General features: G+C 43.2%; 1 protein-coding gene across 2 annotated transcripts in view; it reads right to left on the reverse strand.

Moving 5' to 3' along the window:
* The window catches only part of FAM227A (family with sequence similarity 227 member A), an 83,185-nt gene that overhangs the window by 24,171 nt on the left and 39,662 nt on the right, over window positions 1–19,352 (reverse strand). For both annotated transcript variants that reach the window (XM_070253625.1, XM_070253624.1), the window contains 2 exons: window positions 16,260–16,326; window positions 9,310–9,404 (listed from right to left, as the gene is read on the reverse strand). In XM_070253625.1, coding sequence (XP_070109726.1) covers window positions 9,310–9,404; window positions 16,260–16,326 — 162 coding nt within the window. The remainder of the gene's footprint in view (window positions 1–9,309; window positions 9,405–16,259; window positions 16,327–19,352) is intronic.

The raw sequence follows: 19,352 nt of genomic DNA on the forward strand, positions 1-19,352 counted from the left end.
CTCAACCTCGGCCCTTTGACATTTTGGGCCAGATAAATCTTTGTTGGGGGGAGAGGGGTGGCTGTCCTATGCATTGTAGGAGGATGAGTGGCAGCCCTGGGCTCTACCTGCTAGATGCCAGTAGTACTCCTCCCCCAGTCCCCAGTTGTGACAGCCAGCGATGTCTCCAGATGTGACCAAATGTCTCCTAGAGGGCAAAATCGCCCCCGGGTGAGAAGCACCATTCTATAGCGAGATCCTACTGGAACCAGAGAGACTTGGGGTAAGTAGGGAACATATAGATCATTCAGTCCAATGATTCCTAAAACCCCATCTCCAAATGGAGGCCAGTCTGTGTTCACTGGTCTCCAGGGAAATGAGGGAAACAAGAAAAAATACATTGTCATAAATCTGACATAAAGTGGATTAATTCACTTCAAAGACTCTCCTTTATTCTGAGGTTGTCTTTTCTACTTTTTTATATTAATGACTTTCATGAAATGATGGTGACACCAGTTAGCGGTCATTTTGTTTTAATAAACTTATTTAGGAAAAAAAAGTTTTTCAAAGTCTAGAAAAGTCCACAGTGGACCTAGGACCCGCTAGCCTGGTTCCACGTCTGTCCGAGAGCTGTTCTTTTGGCTGCTCAGTACCCATTCTCCTTTCCTAACAGACCTGATTCTTGTGTGTTTGGGGGAGTTTACCTGACCTCGACTGCATTCAGGATGGAGGGCCTTTAAATCAAATGTCCTGCTCTCCTGCGAGGGCCACAGGAGGGGTCCTCGGAGGCCTTCATGGGCTCTGCCAGCCAGAGCTTCCTCTCACCCACCCAGTTAGAGCCAGACCACCCAGAATAAGCTTAGCCACTCAGAACTTCTGTTCCTGGGATTCTGAGTCTTGAGTGGGGTAAAATATGGACTGAACACACGTGGGGGGTCACCCATGCCAGAGATGTCACCTTGGAGAGAGAGTTTGAGAGTTGCAACTGCCTTGATTCTTCTCCTGGTCCCTGGACTGGTTTTCAGACTTCCCAGCTACTCAATGTTCTTCCAGTTTTTGCTCAAGTTAGCTGGAGACAGATTTTGTTACTTGTAAGCAAAGAATCCCAGACAAGAAACACACTACCTTCGGAAGCATCCAGTTCCACCGTTGGTAAGCACGGGGCTTCTCCTCCCAGGCGGGAGATAAGGGAGGGCCTTTGGGTACAAGGACCAGGCATAGGAGTGGGAAGGGCTGGTTCAAGCCACGGCACTGGGCAGAGACAGGCCAGCGGGCAAGAAGAGAGAAGTTCTGGAACATCAGCTGCAAAGGTCAGGTAGAAAGCAGAGTAGGAACCAGAGTGAGGGCATCAGAGGCCTGGCAAGAGGAATGACTTAGTCTGAGAGTGAGAGCTGGAACAAGAACCAGCAGACGGTCTGCAGCAGAGTCAGAGGGTAAAGCTGTTTAAAATGACACTTGGACTCTTAGGAAGGTCCTTCTCACCCTAGATAAAAGCCTGACTCTGTCATTCCAACCCATCTTCCTTCAGAAGCACGTGTTACGTTCCAGGCCTCAAATATTTGAGGAGGGCCCTCAGATCTCTAAGTCTTGCCTTCTGCAACCTAAACATCTTCAGGCCTCCAATAATTCCCGGACACGATTCCCAGTCTGGTCTCTCTCTCTGAACACGTTAGATGGGACCATCTGAAGTGGAGCCATCCTCTTTCTTGTTCTAGGCCAATTGCACTTCTTTTTAAAAAGCTCTGGGGCTGGCCTGGTGGTGTAATGATTAAGTTGTCCACTCTGCTTCGGCAGCTTGGGGTTCACAGGTTCAGATCCTGGGCCTGGACCTACATACTGCTCACCAAGCCATGCTGTGGTGGCATCCCACATACAAAATAGAGGAAGACTGGCACAGATGTTGGTTAGCTCAGCAACGATCTTCCTTAGGCAAAAAGAAGAAGATTGGCAAGAGATGTTAGCTCAGGGCCTCACCAATCTTCCTCACAAAAAAAAAAAAACCAAGTTCTTTATTTTGACATTTAGATATAATTTTTTCTGCTATCTCTGAGAGTAAAAACCTTTATATTTTTACAAAATAAATTCATGTTCATTGTGAAAAATTCACACAGTGTAGAAATGTATAAAGTGAAAGATAAAAGTCTCCCTCATCCCCACTTGCATTTCCTAGGAATAAATACTGTTAACACTTTCCTATGTGTCCTTCCAAACCATTTTATATGCACATACTGACTTTATACCAAAAATATATTTCAAAAATAAAAATGGAATCATACTATATATAATGTTTTATCATTTTAATTTTGCACTCATCAGTATCTAACTACATTGCCTGTAACATTCTCTTGATTGATTAACTTTAGACATTGTTGACTTCATATTAAAAGGTATAAATCTGTCTCTGTTTATTTATTTATTTACCTATTGGTGAGGAAGATTGTTCCTGAGCTAACATCTGTGCCCATCTTCCTCTATTTGTATATGGGACACTGCCACAGTGTGGCTTGATGAGCAGTGTGTAGGTCCACACCTGGAATCTGAACTTCTGAACCACGGGCCACCGAAACAGAGGGGGCGAACTTAACCACTACACCACCAGGCTGGCCCCATCTCTGTTTTTAATAGCAATAGAGTATCCATATTATGGACATTTCACAATTTACCTATTTAGCTACTGAAATTTAAGTTTTCTTTAATTTTTTCTAGTACCAATTAATGCTGTAAGGGACGGCCATGTATGAACATTTCTACAGGACAGATTCTCAGGAGTGGAATTGCCAGGTCATAGGTGTATACCTTTAACATTTTAATCGGAACACTCTAAACTCACAATAAAACATCTGAAAAATGCTAGATAAATATTTTTTAAACCCTTTTAAATGAATGGAGGAGCTTACAAGAAAGTGAGGAAAATCCTTTGAGACCTAGGGAGGTAAGGGAGCCCTGAAGTTGGAAGCCCTGATTCAGAACAACTTCAGAGGGAGGTGGAAATGATGGTGTCTTTGCTTGTTCCTGGTGTTAACCCAAACACCTTCACTGTTCGCTGTTCTGTGTTTTGATGCTAAGGTCTTTATCAAGTTACTGAGGTCTCCTTCTATTCCTAGTATAGTGGGATGTAAAAAACTTGTCTTAGCTGGTACCAGAATTCACCAGAAGGAGAGGACGGTTCCTACTCAGGAAAACACAGCAATCAGTCACTTGGTGAGAAGGTTAGAGCCAAAGGCTGAGTGAGAGCTACATTGCTCTGCATTAGAAATGAGCAGGAGTTTGGAATGGGGGAAAGAAAAGAGAGGATAGTGGAGAGGGCTGGAGAGGATGGTCCAGCAAATGGTGGGATGACTAAAGGATTTTTAAAAAGGCCAACTCATATTAAAGTTCTTTGTATTACTGTGATATAGTCTCCCTTCTTCTTCTCTCTCTCTCTCTCTCTTTTTTTTTTTTGGTGAGGAAGATTGGCCCTGAGCTAACATCTGTTGCCAATCTTCCTCTTTTTTTTTTTCTCTTCCCAAAGCCCAGTACATAGTTGTATATCCTAGTTGTAAGTCATTCTAGTTCTTCTATGTGGGATGCCACCACAGCATGTCTTGATGAGCAGTGCGTAGGTCTGCACCCAGGATCTGAACCGGTGAACCCTGGGCTGCCAAAGCAGAGTGAGCGAACTTAACCACTTGGCCACGGGGCTGGCCCCCCATCTCTTTAAACTTATCTTTTAAACTTTAAAATCTTCTATATACACAATGTACACACAGGCCCTTTGTGAGCGGTTTTTGTGAAAATCAAGGGAAGAGGTGAGTTCCACATTTGGGCTGACGTGGTCTGTGCACATCACACGCAGGACAGAAGAGGAGCTCAGTGCCAGAGAACACATAAGCCCCTAGAGTTCACAGACATTTGGGGAGGGCACTAGGCTTCAAACAAATCATGTCACAAGTGTGAACCTATCTTTAGCTAAATTCAAAGGAGCAGAGTGACCTCTGATGACATCTAGGTTATGTATCATTTTTTATTGAGAATAGGTGATAATATAAAAATATTGGGGAAAAAATTGGGAGAATGGGAGACTGCTGGGAGGATGGTGGCATAAGAGGACTCTGAACTCACCTCCTCCTATGGACACAGCAAATTTATAACTAACCTTGGAACAATTACCCCTGAGAGAGAACTGAAAACTGGATAAAAAGAACCCCCACAACAAGGGACAGTGTTGACTGAAGTGGGAGAGGCAGAAATTCCTTTCTGGAGAGGAAAAAGCCACATTCTAGCCATGGTGCTGGGAGCAATCTTAAGGTACAAAGCTTTTCCTGGAGGAGTGGGGGATCTGAGCAGGAGAGCTTTGCAATAGTAAGCAGCTTCTGGACTCAGCACAAGCAAGACGAGTGTCATAATATCAGGCTCTGCTGGCTATTAACAACAATATTCCCCCAGAAAAGCTATCAGACATAAGGGAAAGAAAAGCCTGCTCTAAAGGCCCACACACAAACTCACCTGTTTCTGAAAGCAACCTAAATTCACCAGAAAGAAAGGTGCACAGTCCTTTGGTGAAAAGAGACTCATTTAATAGGCTCTGGGTGCATCTCAGTGAGAGGTGAGACCTCCCCAGGCCAGGACCACCTCCCCAGGGACGGAGACATCGGCAGCAGCTGTAGGGGAAGAAGAGAACTCCTCTACCCTCTAGGTCCTTCTGACTGGTCTACAAATTAAATTGACATGAGACAGAATAACAGGAGAAAATCAAAGCTTTATAACATGCATACATGGGAGAGACCCAGGAAAACTGAGCAACTCACCAGAATGGCAGAGGTTGCCACCTTAAATACCATCTTTAGCAAAAGACAAAGGAGGATGTTGGGGGTCGGGGGAGTCACTTATGGGACATTGCCAGAAAAAGCACAGTCAACAAGAATAAGGTTATTATGCAAATTTAAGTCCTTACCTTCTGCATTGATAAGAGTTTCTAGAGATAAGGTCATCCCCCTCTTCCTGGTACAGAGAGGGACACATCTTTACAAATGGTGATTTCCCTTACAAATGTAAATGTCTCTTACAAAGGGTAACTTCTACTTTTCAGAGTTTCTTCCCATCTGTAGTTTCTTAAAAGTAACCAACCCAATATAATCCTCATGCCAAAGAGAAACATGTTGAGGTGGCAACATGGATGGACCTTCAGGGTATTATGCGAAGCGAAATAAGTCAGAGGGAGAAAGTCAAATACTGTATGATCTCACTCAGAAAGAGAAGATAAAAACAACAACAAACAAATGCACAGAGACAGAAATTGGATTGGCGGTTACCACAGGGGAGAGGGGAGGGAGGAAGGTGAAAGGGGTGTTTAGGCACATGAGTGTGTTGGTGGATGGTAATTAGTCTTTGGGTGGTGAACATGATTTAATCTACACAGAAATAGAAATATAATGATGTACACCTGAAATTTATATAATGTTATCAACCAATGTTACCTCAATTAAAAAAAAATTGGGAGAATGTTTCATAAAATCTTGGAGTAGTAAAGATATTTCTTAATAAGAAATGAAATCCAGAAGCCATATAAGAGAACACCAAGAAACATGACTGCATAAAAATTCAATTTTTCTATCATAAAATATCATAATTAAAATAAAAAGATTAAATAGGAAACATTTTCACCAAACATATGACAAAGAACTGAGCTTCTGGGGCCGGCCCCGTGGCCATGTAGTTAAATTCACACGCTCCACTTTGGTGGCCGAGGGTTTTGCTGGTTTGGATCCTGGGCATGGACCTAGCAGCACTCATCAAGCCATGCTGAGGCAGCATCCCACATAGCACAACTGGAGGGACTTACAATTAGAATATACAACTATGTACTGGGGGGCTTTGGGGAGAAGAAGGAGAAAAAAAAAGATTGGCAACAGATGTTAGCTCAGGTGCCAATCTTTAAAAAAAAAAAAGAACTGAGCCTCTAAAAATCAATAATAAGCAAAAGACTAAGAACCTTAGAAACAGAAATAGTCTCTCACATGCTGCCACTGGGAATATAAATTGGCACAACTTCTTTGGAGAGTAATCTAAGATGTACCTACTTTCATTTAGCAATTCCACTTCTAGGAATTTTTCCCACGTGTGTTCTTGTACATGTGAGCCAAGAAACACACAAACACCAAGATGTTCAAGGCAGTGGTGTTTATAACAGCAAAGACTGGAAGCACCTATACGTCCACCAATAAGAAAATGGTTAATGAATTACAGAACACAGGCGCAGACATGAAAATAGACTGTGATAGATCTCCATGTGCTCTCACATGGAACATTCTCTAAGATATACTGAGGTCAATACAGAGTCTGATTTACAGCACAGGAGCTGAAGTCAGCTGCGTGGGTTAAAATCCTGGCTCTTCTCTTACAACTCAACAACAGAAAGACAAGCAACTCAACCTAAAAATGGGCAAAGGATTTAAATAGACATTACTCCAAAGAAGATATACAACTGGCCAATAAGCACGCGAAAAGATTCTCAAGATCGTTAGTCATTAGGGAAATGAAAGTTAAAACCACAATGAGATACTACTTCACACCAATGGGATAACTATAATGAAAGGAACGGAAAATAAGTGGGCAAGGATGTGGAGAAATTGGAACCCTCATACATCGCTTGTGGGAATATAAAACGGTGCAGTCACTGTGGAAAAGTTCGGCAGTTCTGCAAAAAGTGAGACATAGGGGCTGGCCCAGTGGAATAATGGTTAAATTCGCACAATCTGCTTCAGTGGCCCAGGGTTGGCAGGTTGGGATCTTGGGTGCAGACCTAATGTCACTCATCAGGCTATGCTGTGGCGGCATCCCACATAAAACAGAGGAAGATTGGCACAGATGTTAGCTCAGCAACAATCTTTCTCACAAAAAAAAAAAAAAGAGAGAGAGAGTGAAAGAGAGACACAGAGTTACCACATGACCCAACAATGTCACTCCTAGGTATATACCCAAGAGACTAGAAAATACCTGTGCACGCAAAACTTCTACATGAATGTTCATAGAAGCAGTGTTATTCACAAGAGCCAAAAAATGGAAACAACCCAAATGTCCATCAACTGGTGAATGGATAAACAAAATGTGGTATATTCACACAATGGAATATTATTCAGCCATAAAAAGGAAGTACTGATACATGCTATGACATGGAAAAACCTTAAAAACATTACGCTAAGTGAAAGAAAACAGTCACAAAAGGCCACATATTGTATGATTCCATTTATATGAAATGTCCAGAATAAGCAAATTCATAGAAACAGAAGGTAGATGAGCGGTTTCCAGAGGCTGGGGAGCGGGGCCTGGGGAGTGTCTGCTAATGAAGTATGGGGTTTCTTTTCTGGTGTGATAAAAATGTTCCGGAATTAGAGAGTGGTAATGATGATACAACCTTGTGAACATACTAATAACGACTAAACTGTACATTAAAATGCTGACTTTTATGGTATGTGAATTATATCTTTCAAAAATCTTGGCTCTACCACTTACTGGCTATTTGACTTTGGGAGAGATACTTAATATTTCTGAGCCTTAGTTTCCTCAGCTATAAAATAAATATATAATAAGCTACACTAAATAAAACTTACTTCTCTTAGGATTATGTGAGGATTAAATGAATGAATATAGGTGACGTGTTTAGAATGATGTTTGGTATACAGGAAGCACTCAACAAATGTTCGCTGTTATATGTTAGGTTGAAAAAGCAAAGTGAACAATAGTGTATATAATATTGTAATTTGTGTTAAAAAGAAAAAAATGGTTTATATTCCTTAACATCCATCAAACTTTTCTAGCAGGATATATGGGGAAACAGTGTCTGCCTCTGGGGAGGGGGCACAGGGTCTGGCATGGAAGAGAGATTTACTTTTTATTATATATCCTTTAATACTGTTAAAGATTATCATGGGCAAAGATTACCTTCTCAATAAAACCATAGTATTAAAAAAAAAAAGAACCGGCAGCAGTTCATATCAATGCCGCGCTTCTGATAGCGGTGCAATGGCACGTTGTCCCTTCAGTCAGGAGCACCCAGCAGGGCCCCCATGAATAGCTCGCTGAGCCAGCTCTCCTTTGGGACTTTCTGTCCAGTTGTCTCTGCCAGGCCATTGGCTCTCAGCTGCTTTCCATTCCTGTTAAAATCTGCCACCATGCACTCTGACCACTGGGCTTCCCCTCTCCACCAAGGCAGATCACAGAGTAGGACACGACAGCTCACCTCCTTTCTTCTCTCTCTAGAGCAACCCCACCAGCCCTGTCAGCAGCAAGGACCGTAACGCTGCCGGGCTTTATCTTCCCCCATTTTACAGGAGAAGGTCAGAAAGGGTAAACAACTTGCTTAAGCAACACAGCTGATGAGATGCAGCACCAAGATTTGAACCTGCCTATCTTTTCCACCACGCCCTGCTACTTCTCAAAAGTTTCGCTGCTAAATGCTGAGGGGAAACAGGCAGCGGTAATAAATACGGAGAAAAGAAGAAGGTTCAAGCAATCTTCTACAATATTTGCTGTACTTGGCCCAAGTCCTATGGCCGGACTCTCTTACTAGTCGGTGTCTCGGGAAAGCCTCAAAACCTCTTGCCCGGGTCAGGGTCCTAGGGGCCTCTCCCCACTACACGAGGTTGCACCAATGTAAACTACCATCCACTGAAGTCTGTGCGGGAAAGCTGGGGGAGGAGAGGAGAAGAGGCGAGAACACACACTAATCCAGTGCCTCTCGTGTCCTGGGGACTGTGCTGGTGGCAAAGCTCAGTGGTTAAGAGCTCAGGCTCAGAGTCAGACAGATCTGTATGCAAGCCTTGGCTTTATTACTTATGTCCTTTGTGAATTTGGAAAAATTAGTTACCTGCTCTGAGTATCACTTTCCTCACTAAGAAACTGAAGATTGGCAGGAGTAACTGTCTCAGAGGACTGTGACAGTAAAATAAAATACACTGCATGTACAGGTTTAGCATACTGCCTAACACGCAGCAAGCGTTCATCACATGTTAATGATCATCGCTACATCAGGGAAGCCCGTAAGAACGCCAGGAATTACTGCCCCCACTTTAGAGAGTAGGGAACTGAGACTCAGCGCTCTCTTTGCATTGCACCCAGACTCCTGAGTTTCAAGCAAGTAATTTAAACTCCTGGAGAAATCCAGACAAAATGGTCACTCAACTTGTGCCTATCTCAGCCAGGAATTACCCTTAGGAGATTACCCTTAGACCTGAGTCTACAATCAGAAATACCCAATTCTTACCCTAACATCTTCACAGGGCTGGTTTCTAGCCAGATCTCCTAGCCCCTTTTAAATCATCTCTACTATTAAATTTCCATTCATGTGCTCACCTGCTTAGGAAGTATTTCCTGATATTGTTTGGCTTCTGATATCCCCTTGACTTGTTGTGTAGCTTTCTTCAAGACCAGAGTCTGAGAACAAGGCTCTGTCAATGCAATATTAGGGGAAAAAAAATGATCATTGGAAATTGTCAGCTGTGATGAGACAGAAAGAGCATACGGTAGATCTCAGCTTCCTATTAGCGTGAAAATGCCTGGGTGTATTCAAATCATTGGGAGATGCTAGAGGAAGCAGCTCAGTAAATTCATAAATTCATACAATTTCACTTGCATTTTAGCCAGATCTACACCTGTGGCCATACATTTGTCCCTTTACTTATCTCTTTGTCTGTCTATCCATCCATCGAACAAACATTTACTGAGCAGCTATTATGTGCTGGGCCCGTGCTAAGTGCTGGAAGCAGACCATCTTCAAGGAACTCATGGCTTCGTGAGAAAAAAATACATGCAAATAATAAATGTAACACTAACTCAAGTGCCATGATAGAATTTTCTACAGTACACCATGGTCACAGAATAAGGAAGGAGAGCCCTGAAGGCTTTAAAAATGCTCAGCAGAATCAGGAAGGGTGTTGTGATTAAAAGAGAATAAAGGCCCAACTCTTGCACAAAATTATGGCTTCTCTGTAGGAGAATGTTAACAGAGAATATCTTAAAGATGGGCGGAGAGAAACACAGATCATCCAGAAAGGGATAACAATCAGAATGATTGCAGAGTTCTCAACAGTAACAACAGAAGCTAGAAGACAGTGGAATAAAACCAGAGCATTGTAGTAAACTTGCGTACCCAGCAAAACCATCTTCAAACAAGGTGAAATAAAGACGTTCATAGAAAAACAAAAACTCAGTGAATTTACCAAGAACCCCGTGATAAAGAAACTGCTAAAGTTACTCTCTCTCTCTTTATATATATATAACATACAATATTTATTTATATATATATATCTTTATTTATATATGTAATATTTATTTTTTCCAGGAAGAAAGAAATGAACCCAGAAAGATGGTCTGAGCATCAAGAAGTGGGCAAATAAAATGATAGTTTAAGACCAAACAAAAATTATCTATAATAATAAGAAGAATATGTAATTTGCTAGGTTTTAAAATAAGACAGAACTAAAAACACTAGACAAAATAGCATTTAAGTCTAGAGGGAAGAGATTGGGGTTAAATTAGGAAAGGGAGTTTTGTTCAGGAAAGGGAGTGGGTTAAGATATTATTTAACTTTAGATGAAGCTAAATATGCATGATAGAATTTCAAAGGCATTCAATAAAGCAGGGTTTCTCAGTCTCAGTGCTATTGACATTTTGGGCCAGGTGACCCTCTGTTGTGGGAGACGTCTTGTGCATTGTAGTATGTCTAGCAGTATCCATGACATCTACCCACTAGGTGTCAATAGCAACCTCTTCCCAAGTTTTGACAACCAAAAATGTCTCTAGACATTGCTAAATGTTCCTTGGGGAGAAAACTGCCCCCTTTTGAGGATCCCTGCAATAAAGAATGTAAACAGGACATATAACTTCCAAAAAATTAGAACAAAATGGGTTAAAAAAAAGAGAACCAAAAAAACTCAATCGGGATTCTGGTTCTGGTTAAGATGGAGTAAGCACACTCTACCCTATCTCCCACTGAATGGAACTAAAAACCCTGGACATAAGACATGGGGTAGCTATCTGAGGACTCTGAAAAGTAGATGCTAGCAGGTGAATTCGAGAAAAAGATCAGAACTCAAAATAGAAACCATATGGCAGTCAGTTTCCTGGATTTATTTTTTCCTTCTATATGTCCCAGCTCCAAGACAACATGAATCCAAGAACGGAGCACCAGCTGAACACAGAATGAGATCCAATAGCAGCCATCTGTTTGTGGTCCAAGGAGTGGGAAGGGAAACCCCTAAGGGACAGTGAGAGTTGTTTTCTCTCCCACACATGCATCCGGAAGCTGCAACTCTGTAACGGTAGTGGTAGCAGCAGAAGTGGCAGCTGCACAGGCACCTAAAACCTGGAGGGAGGGGAACCCTTCTCTTGGACCGTGGAGCCGTGGTCCAAAGAGTGTAGAAGGAAGCTCTTGCTTTGTTTCTCTCTCTGTCCTCCTCCCTGGTGGCCAGGGAAGCAGATTCAGTCACAAGAAGTATGTGGAAGAGTGGAGAGACTGAAGTCTCCACTTTCTAGCAGAAGACCAGGAAGGAGTACCTTTGTAGCCAGAGTGTGGGGAATATTGCAGAAAGGAGAGCGATCAAGAAAGGAATCGCATAAAATTGTATATGGATGCCCACACTCACCCTGAGCTGCACATATATATGTGTATCTGACCCTAAATGGCATACCAAAGGCTTTGAGAACTGGACTGCAAGGTAGATCACCGCTCAGGTGTCAAATGTGGTGCTTGGGTGGCATACACTAGGACAGATCCAAAAAGCATTACAAAAGTTTTGAAAACTGAACTGACATTGAAACCACAATCTACAGAAAACAGGTCAGAACTTGTAACCTGAACCTAACTGGGTGAACTACCTCCTAAAACAAAACAGAATACTTCAACCTTCTTCATATGTTTAAACAAGACTCAAAGTCTCATAATATTCAAAATGTCCAGAATACAATCCAAAATTACTCAAGATACAAAGAACCAGGAAAGTTTGATACATTCTCAAGAGAAAAAGACAATCAATGTTGCCAACCCTGAAATGACTCAGATGCTAAAATCAGACAATGACTTTAAAGCAGCTATTATAACAATGCTGTAAGAAGTAAGGGTGAAAACTTTTGAAACAAATGAAAAAAAGGAAAGCCTCAGTAGAGAAACAGAAGCTATCACAGGGAACCACATAGAAATTTTACAACTGAAAAATACAACTGAAGTGAAAAATTCACTGGATGGGATCAATAGCAGACTTGAAATAAGAGAGGAAAGAGACAATGAACTTGAAGATAGATCAATATAAATTATCCAGTTTGTGTGGTGTTTCCTGACACCACATGTGTGGTTTTTCCACACCAATTCTCCAATTCTCTGAAATAAACTGGGTATCTGACAATTCAATTCAATTCCAAATCTACCTGGAGTTAGTGTCAGAGCCCACAAGGTAAAGGACTCAGTCGACAAGACTGACCCCACTTTAGGCAGCAGTCTCAAAAGGGGTGCCCAGGATATTCAGCCACTTACAAATTTTTGGGTTTCTACAACCTACCCTCAGGTTGATAATTCACTAGAATGACTCACAGAACTCAGGAAAGTGCTACATTTAGTATTACAGATTTGTTATAAAAGCTATAACTCAGGAACAACCAAATGGAAGGGCATAGGGCAAGGTTTGGGGGGTGGGGCACGGAGCTTCCACGCTCTCTTCAGGCATAATGCCTTCACAGCACCTCAGTGTGCTCAGCAACCTGGAAGTTTACCAAATTGTAACTGCGTAACTGCAGGCCTTCCAGGCCCAGTTCAAATGACCCCATCTCTTATCAACAGAGTGATTAAGAATTGCCCTTCAGAAAATCTGCAAAGTCATGTAGCCAGGGCATGTGCAAAAGAAGAAATTGTGACCTGAAATGAGCTTGGAACTAAAGATCCTCCTGCCCACGGAACCCAAGGACCAGGACACGACTGGAACTTGAAAGTCAGACTCTCATCAGAAGCAACAGGTCCCTCATTCAGGAAGATCCGGTGTTAGCATTCCTTCCCCACCTCATCAAAATGTCTAGAACCCCATCATAAATGTTTAGAACCTCATCATAAATGTTCAGAACCTCATCATAAATGTTCAGAACCTCATCATAAATGTTTAAAACCTCACCATAAATGCTTGAAGCCCACCAATCAAGACCTCTCCCACCAGTGTTTCCACACGCCACACTGTTCTCCCTAACCTCTTAAATTTCACCCCAAATCCTGAATCAGGGAGATGGATCTGAGGGCACACGCCCCATCTCCCTGCAGATGGATCTCACAGAATAAAAGCTGATTTCTCCCCAAAGGCTGACACCATAGTTAATTGGCTTATGCACATCGGGCAGAGAACCTCAATTTTGCACAGTAACAAAATCACACTGTTCAAGAGTTTTTATAACTCAATGCCCAGTCCCCCTCTCCTCTCTGGAAGTTGAGGGGGGTGGTGGGGCTGAAAGTTCCCACCCTCTAATTATGTTTGGTCTTTCTGGTAACCAGACCCCATCCTGAAGCTATCTGGGGTCCCAACCTGAGTCACCTTTTTAGCATATACTCAGGTGTGGTTGAAAGATGCTCATTATGAATAACAAAAGACACACCTACCACTTGGGAAATTCTGAGGGTTTAAGGAGCTCTTCCAGGAACTTGGGACAAAGAACAAATCTATATATTTTTTTTTTTAAAGATTTTTTTTATTTTTTCCTTTTTCTCCCCAAAGCCCCCCGGTACATAGTTGTGTATTCTTCGTTGTGGGTTCTTCTAGTTGTGGCATGTGGGACGCTGCCTCAGCGTGGTCTGACAAGCAGTGCCATGTCCGCGCCCAGGATTTGAACTAACGAAACACTGGGCCGCCTGCAGCGGAGCGCGCGAACTTAACCACTTGGCCACGGGGCCAGCCCCACCAAATCTATATTTTTATTATACCACACAATCTGAATAATGTAGTCAAAAAAGACTGGAAAAAATGGACAGAGCCTCAGGCATCTATGGGACAATATCAGCAAGTATATTTGTGTCAGCAAAGTCCCAAAAAGAAAGGAGAAAGAGTGTGATCCAAAAAAATTATCTGAAAAACTAGTGTTTGGAAACTCCCCAAATCTGGCAAAAGACATAAACTTACAGATTCAATAAGCCATGCAAACCCCAAACAAGTTAAATCCAAAGAAACCCACGTTCATAGACATCATACTCAACCAGTTGAGAGACAAAGAAAACATCTGGAGGGCCGCCAGAGGGAAACGCAGTACACACAGGGGACCCACAGTTCAAGGGACTGTGGGCTTCTCATCAGAGCACCGCGGCCAGGAGGCTGTGGAGCAATACTTGAAAGTGCTGAAAGAAAAGAACTGTCAACCCAGGTTTTTCTTCCAAAAAAAAATCCTTCAAGAATGGAGGTGAAATAAAGATTTCTGAGATGAAAGAAAACTAAGAGAATTCATGGCCAGAAGGCCTATTTTAAATGAAATGCTAAAGGCAAGGTGTTTTCTTTAGGTGGAAGGAAAATGATTCCAAGGGAAACTTGAAACTTCAGGAAGGAAAGAAAAGCAACAGAAAGTGTAAATATCTGGCTATATATAGTAAATAGACTATTTCCTCCTCCCACATTCTTTAAAATATACATGATGATCACTTTGAAATACAGTTTGACAGTTCCTCAAAATGTTAAATGTTTCACCCAGCAATTCCCCCCTCAGGTACACACACACCAAGAGAAATGAAAACATAAGTCTACACAATAACTTGAATGTTCAGAGCAGCATTTATTCAGAAGAGCTACAAAGTGGAAACAACCCAAACTGAATAAAAAGACTGTATCTAAAACATTTGTGGGAACCTCAGTGTTCAGAGGGAAATCTATAGCATTAAATGCTCGTATTAGAAAAAAAGTCTCATTTTCATTCAGTTCAAAATATTTTCTAATTTCCCCTGGTACTTCCTCTTTGATTCAAGGGTCTTCATGAATTGAATAGATATGTGTATTCTGGGGACTTGCAAAGTCTCCCACAAATATTTGCCTCTTTTTGGAATCCTGGCTATACTTCTCAATGAGTGGCCCCCAAGTTTTTATGGTTTTTGTGGGTTTTTTTTGTGAGGAAAATTGGCCCTGAGCTAACATCTGTTGCTAATCTTCCTCTTTTTGTTTGAAGAAGATTGTTACTGAGCTAACATCTGTGCCAATCTTCCTCTATTTTATGTGGGAGGCCACCACAGAGTGGCTTGAGGTCTGCACCCAGGATCTGAACCTGCGAACCCCAGGCCGCCGAGGCAGAGTTTGTAAACTTAACCACTATGCCACTGGGCTGGCCCCTAGTTTTTTTTTTTTTAATAACAACTTTAGTGAGATATAATTCACATACTAACTTCTCTGAGCCTCCATTTCTCCATCAAGAAAAAGAATGGTTTCAGTTTTTGGAATAACGATGATGTGCAAAATTGTCTAGAATGAAACTTAAGCCTTCCTCTTCTAACAGTGTTTTCTCAGGTTCTGACTTTGTCTGTCTGGCATTTATTAATTACAGGGCCAAACTAATGGCCAGAATTGCTTACATCTCCCCTGTGATCCGGAGCCCACACTTTGAACCACCTCCTTTACCTAACTCTCACACATCAACGCAATATTTGCCCCAACCTAAATCACCCCAGGGCCAGGTGCCAGACAACCAGGGGCAGCCCCCATACCCCAAACCCTGCCAGAATTACTCAAACTAGCCAATCCTAAACTGTTTACCCTGTCATGCCTAGCCTTTCCCAAGGAAATCCCAATAAAGGCTGTGGCCTGTGTCCCTGCTGACTGACACTGGTGCTTCCACCTGTGGCCCTCTGTGGGGAGCTGTGCCCCTCATTTCTAGAACTGTGAGTTACAAACGTTTCTTTCAATGGCATTGGCCTCTCCGTGTAGTCCTTCAGTCACCTTTATGAATTAACACCTGGGCACAAATCAGTTTCTACCTCAATAAATGCTGGTTTCTGATGGGGGAGAAGAGCAGCAACCATGTCTTAGATTTATTTTCTTCCATTGCCAACCATCTCTTCCCCACACATGTCAGCCCTGTGCTGAACTCATCATTTCAAAAGCAGAACTTAATCAGTTCTTGCTGAACTGGAAGGACAATTACGTCCTCTCGTAAGATATTACTTGGTGCCAAGGCCCAGGCTAGAACCACAAGTGTAAAGTAGGCTGGCAAATTATGTTCAAACAAACCCAGGAAACTAGGGTTTTAGAGATAATAACTAAGTCAAAAGCCTACATTTCTCTTGCAGGTAGTTAACGTACCTTTTGTGGTATTCTGTTTTCGGGAGCTAGCCTCTGAATTCTTCCTGGTTGAACTTACATTAGTAGACTGCAGGGGAGAAAAAAAAAGAACAAATTTAGTCAAACTGGTAGTGAGAGGAATACAAAAAGTATACAGTATACTGCAATTTCCTAGATGTTTCTCATTGTTCTTAGCAAAGGAACATGCAGGAGACCCTTAGGTGCGTGACAACACAGCCCTCCATCCCTGGAGAGCGGGGGAGAGAAGCGGGCTGGGGACTGAGGCAGCCCGGGGTTCCAGGCCCAGCCCTGTCACTCAACAGCTGGTGACCTCCGACCTCTCGGTCGCTTTGGCTTCCTCACAGGCTTCTTATGAGGATTAAGTCAGCTAATGCACGCGAAATGCATGAGTGGCTGCTCATGGTAAGCGTTCCAGCAACACTGCTACCATTGTGGATGCACTCACTCCCGCATCTCCTTCAGTAAACATTTCATTGAGCAACTACTAATGTGGCTGCCACTGGGCAGACCCTGACACCTAGTCCCCGCCCAGAGGAGCTCCCAGTCTAGCAGGGGAGACACTAGTAAGTAGACAATACAGTAAGATGAGGAAAGCATCACATTTTTATTAGAGAGGTAATATAAGTTAGGATTAGGTTTGTATGTGAGTGACAGAGACTCAAGACAACAGTGGCTCAAACTAGGTAGAAATTTCTCTCCCACGTAACAGTCTGAGGGTAGGCAACCCAGGGTTTACACAGCATTTATGTCCTCAGGGACTCTGACTTCTTCCAGCTATTGCTTCCACCTTTCCTGAAAGAGGACTCTTGTTCTTAGGGTCCAAGATGGCAGCTAGAGCGCGAGTCATCACATTTACATTCCAGGCAGAAAAGGGTAAAGAGGCAAAGGATTCGCATGAACTATTTTTTTAAGGAAGGCTCCCAGAAACCGACACATGGCACAGCCACTTATATCTCATTAACTGGGTCTTAATCATATGGTTCCACAGAGATGTAGGGGGTGGCTAGGCAATGTAATCCTTATTCTGGCCATGTACACGCCCAGGTAAAAATCAGAGGTTTTCTTTCTATAGAGGAAGGGAACAGATATTGGGGAGCAACTAACAGTCTGCCAAGCAGTATGAGCAGAGTATCAGGGGAAGGCGGAGTAGAGAATGCTTGATTCTGTCTCCGGGAGAGCTGGAGGGCTTCCAAGGAGAGAAGACGCTTTTGTTCTGTCTTGAAGGACGAGTAGGAGTTTAGCAATGTTTAACAGATGGCCCACCAAGTGGCAGACAAGCAGTCCACCAGCCTCAACAACCACTTTGCTTTTACATAAATATGTGATTCGAATGGGAAGAAGAAAGCTGAAAGGACTTGCCTCATACCATGCAGCTGGTGTCCAACAGCTACTGATTTTTACAGCCAAAACGGTTACTGGGATTTGTTAGAGAGAAAACACTCCCAGGGCTCAATGAAGCGTCCGGCTCATTCTTAACTGGCCCCAGAGAGATGTGTAGTACGGCAGAGAATAAATGCCAGGAGACTGGCTTGGGTTTAAGTTCGTAGGCCCTCTTATTTGTTGTATAGGAAGTATGATGTTGCAGAAAGAGCTCAGACTGACGGCACCCTGATGTCAGCTGAAGTCAGCTGTGTGGCCTGGGACAAGTTATTCACCTCTCTGAATCTACTTCTTCCTTTGTCAAGTAAAGAGAATGATTACCTACCTAGCAGGGGTGTTGGAAGGATTAGCAAGGATATATGCAAAGAAAATCTGCACACAGTGGGCTCTCCAAGTCTGTTCCCATGTTGTGACCATTCTCTCATGTTGTGACTGGCAATGACCCCGAGTGTGTGAGGCAAGGTGACTACAACTGCGATGGTCTAAGCTAAGACTGCTCTGGGCCCCCCTCCCCACCATGGCACAAAGGAGCTGGAACCGTTCTCCCCGACGTGGTCGCCTGTTGCTCAGATTCCGCACACTGAGGGCTTACCTGTGATGGGCCAGATGGGCAGCGTTCCCACATTGGTTTTGAGCCAATGTGAGATTCAATCTGGGGATGCCCAGAAATGTCTGGCATGGCAGTGGGCTTTGCAGATCTGGGATTAGCAGGTATGGGCATGAGCCCATGAATCTCATCCTTCGGTTTTCAGCTCAAATGGCACTTTCTGGGAATGTTACTTGCCACATGTGTGCCATTCCTTCTCCACATACAAGAGACCCATGCCCCGAGGGGAAAGACTTAAGCTGCTCTCCCAGCTGCTTTTGTGGCTGAGGTGCAGACATGTCACCTAGGCTTTCCCCTTCAGATGCACTGCACCTGCCTGAGACTTGAAGACGGAAATGAGCAATGAGTGCCATGCACACTCCAGTTTTTGGAGACTGTTGACAGGAGCACCTGGTTTTTCAAGGAAAGTAGAGCAGAGCTTTGAGCATCCAGTCCCCAGGAACTCTGGTCCACAGGAGTGTCCCTTTGCAGGGGTGGTATGGTTTGGGCATCATTCTTGGTGGCACAGCCTCTGAAACTAACGCATTGGCCCTTCCTGGGGAGCTGTGCACCACTAACCTCCTTTAATACATTCCTTCCTGCTTAAAGTAGCCGGAGCAGATTCCATTGTTTGCAGCTAAGAACTCTGGTGATGATTCCTCCTTATGAAGGCCTTAACTATCCTCTCTAATTATTAAATGAATGCGCAAACCAGTCTCTAACAGGTGGGAGCCCTTATGTAGAGCCGAGCCTCACAGCAGAAGCCAGATATACAGTTAGATGCTTTGTCACTCCCACTGTGTAAATCCCCAACACTCAGCAAGAGAAGGGCAGACCACACGTCAGAGACTTAAAGAAACTGCAACTCGGGGCCCTGAGCCGTGGACTCAGACAGACTGTTGCCATCGGAAAGCACATTTTGAATCCGGCCAACTGTTCCCTTGAGCAGATGGGAAAGTGTGTCTACTGAAAACAAGAGTGCGGCTCTGTCCCCACCGCAGAATTCTGTTCCTCCCTCTGGCCTGGCTTGCCCAGTAAAACTTCAGCTGCTTTCAAGGTTGGAAAGCTTTTGATTATTTCTATTTCTGGGGCAGAAAACTGAATCTCTTAGCTGGCTTTCTGAAATA

This window comes from Equus caballus, chromosome 28 (genome assembly GCF_041296265.1).
Source record: "Equus caballus isolate H_3958 breed thoroughbred chromosome 28, TB-T2T, whole genome shotgun sequence".
NCBI classification, from domain to species: Eukaryota; Metazoa; Chordata; class Mammalia; order Perissodactyla; family Equidae; genus Equus; species Equus caballus.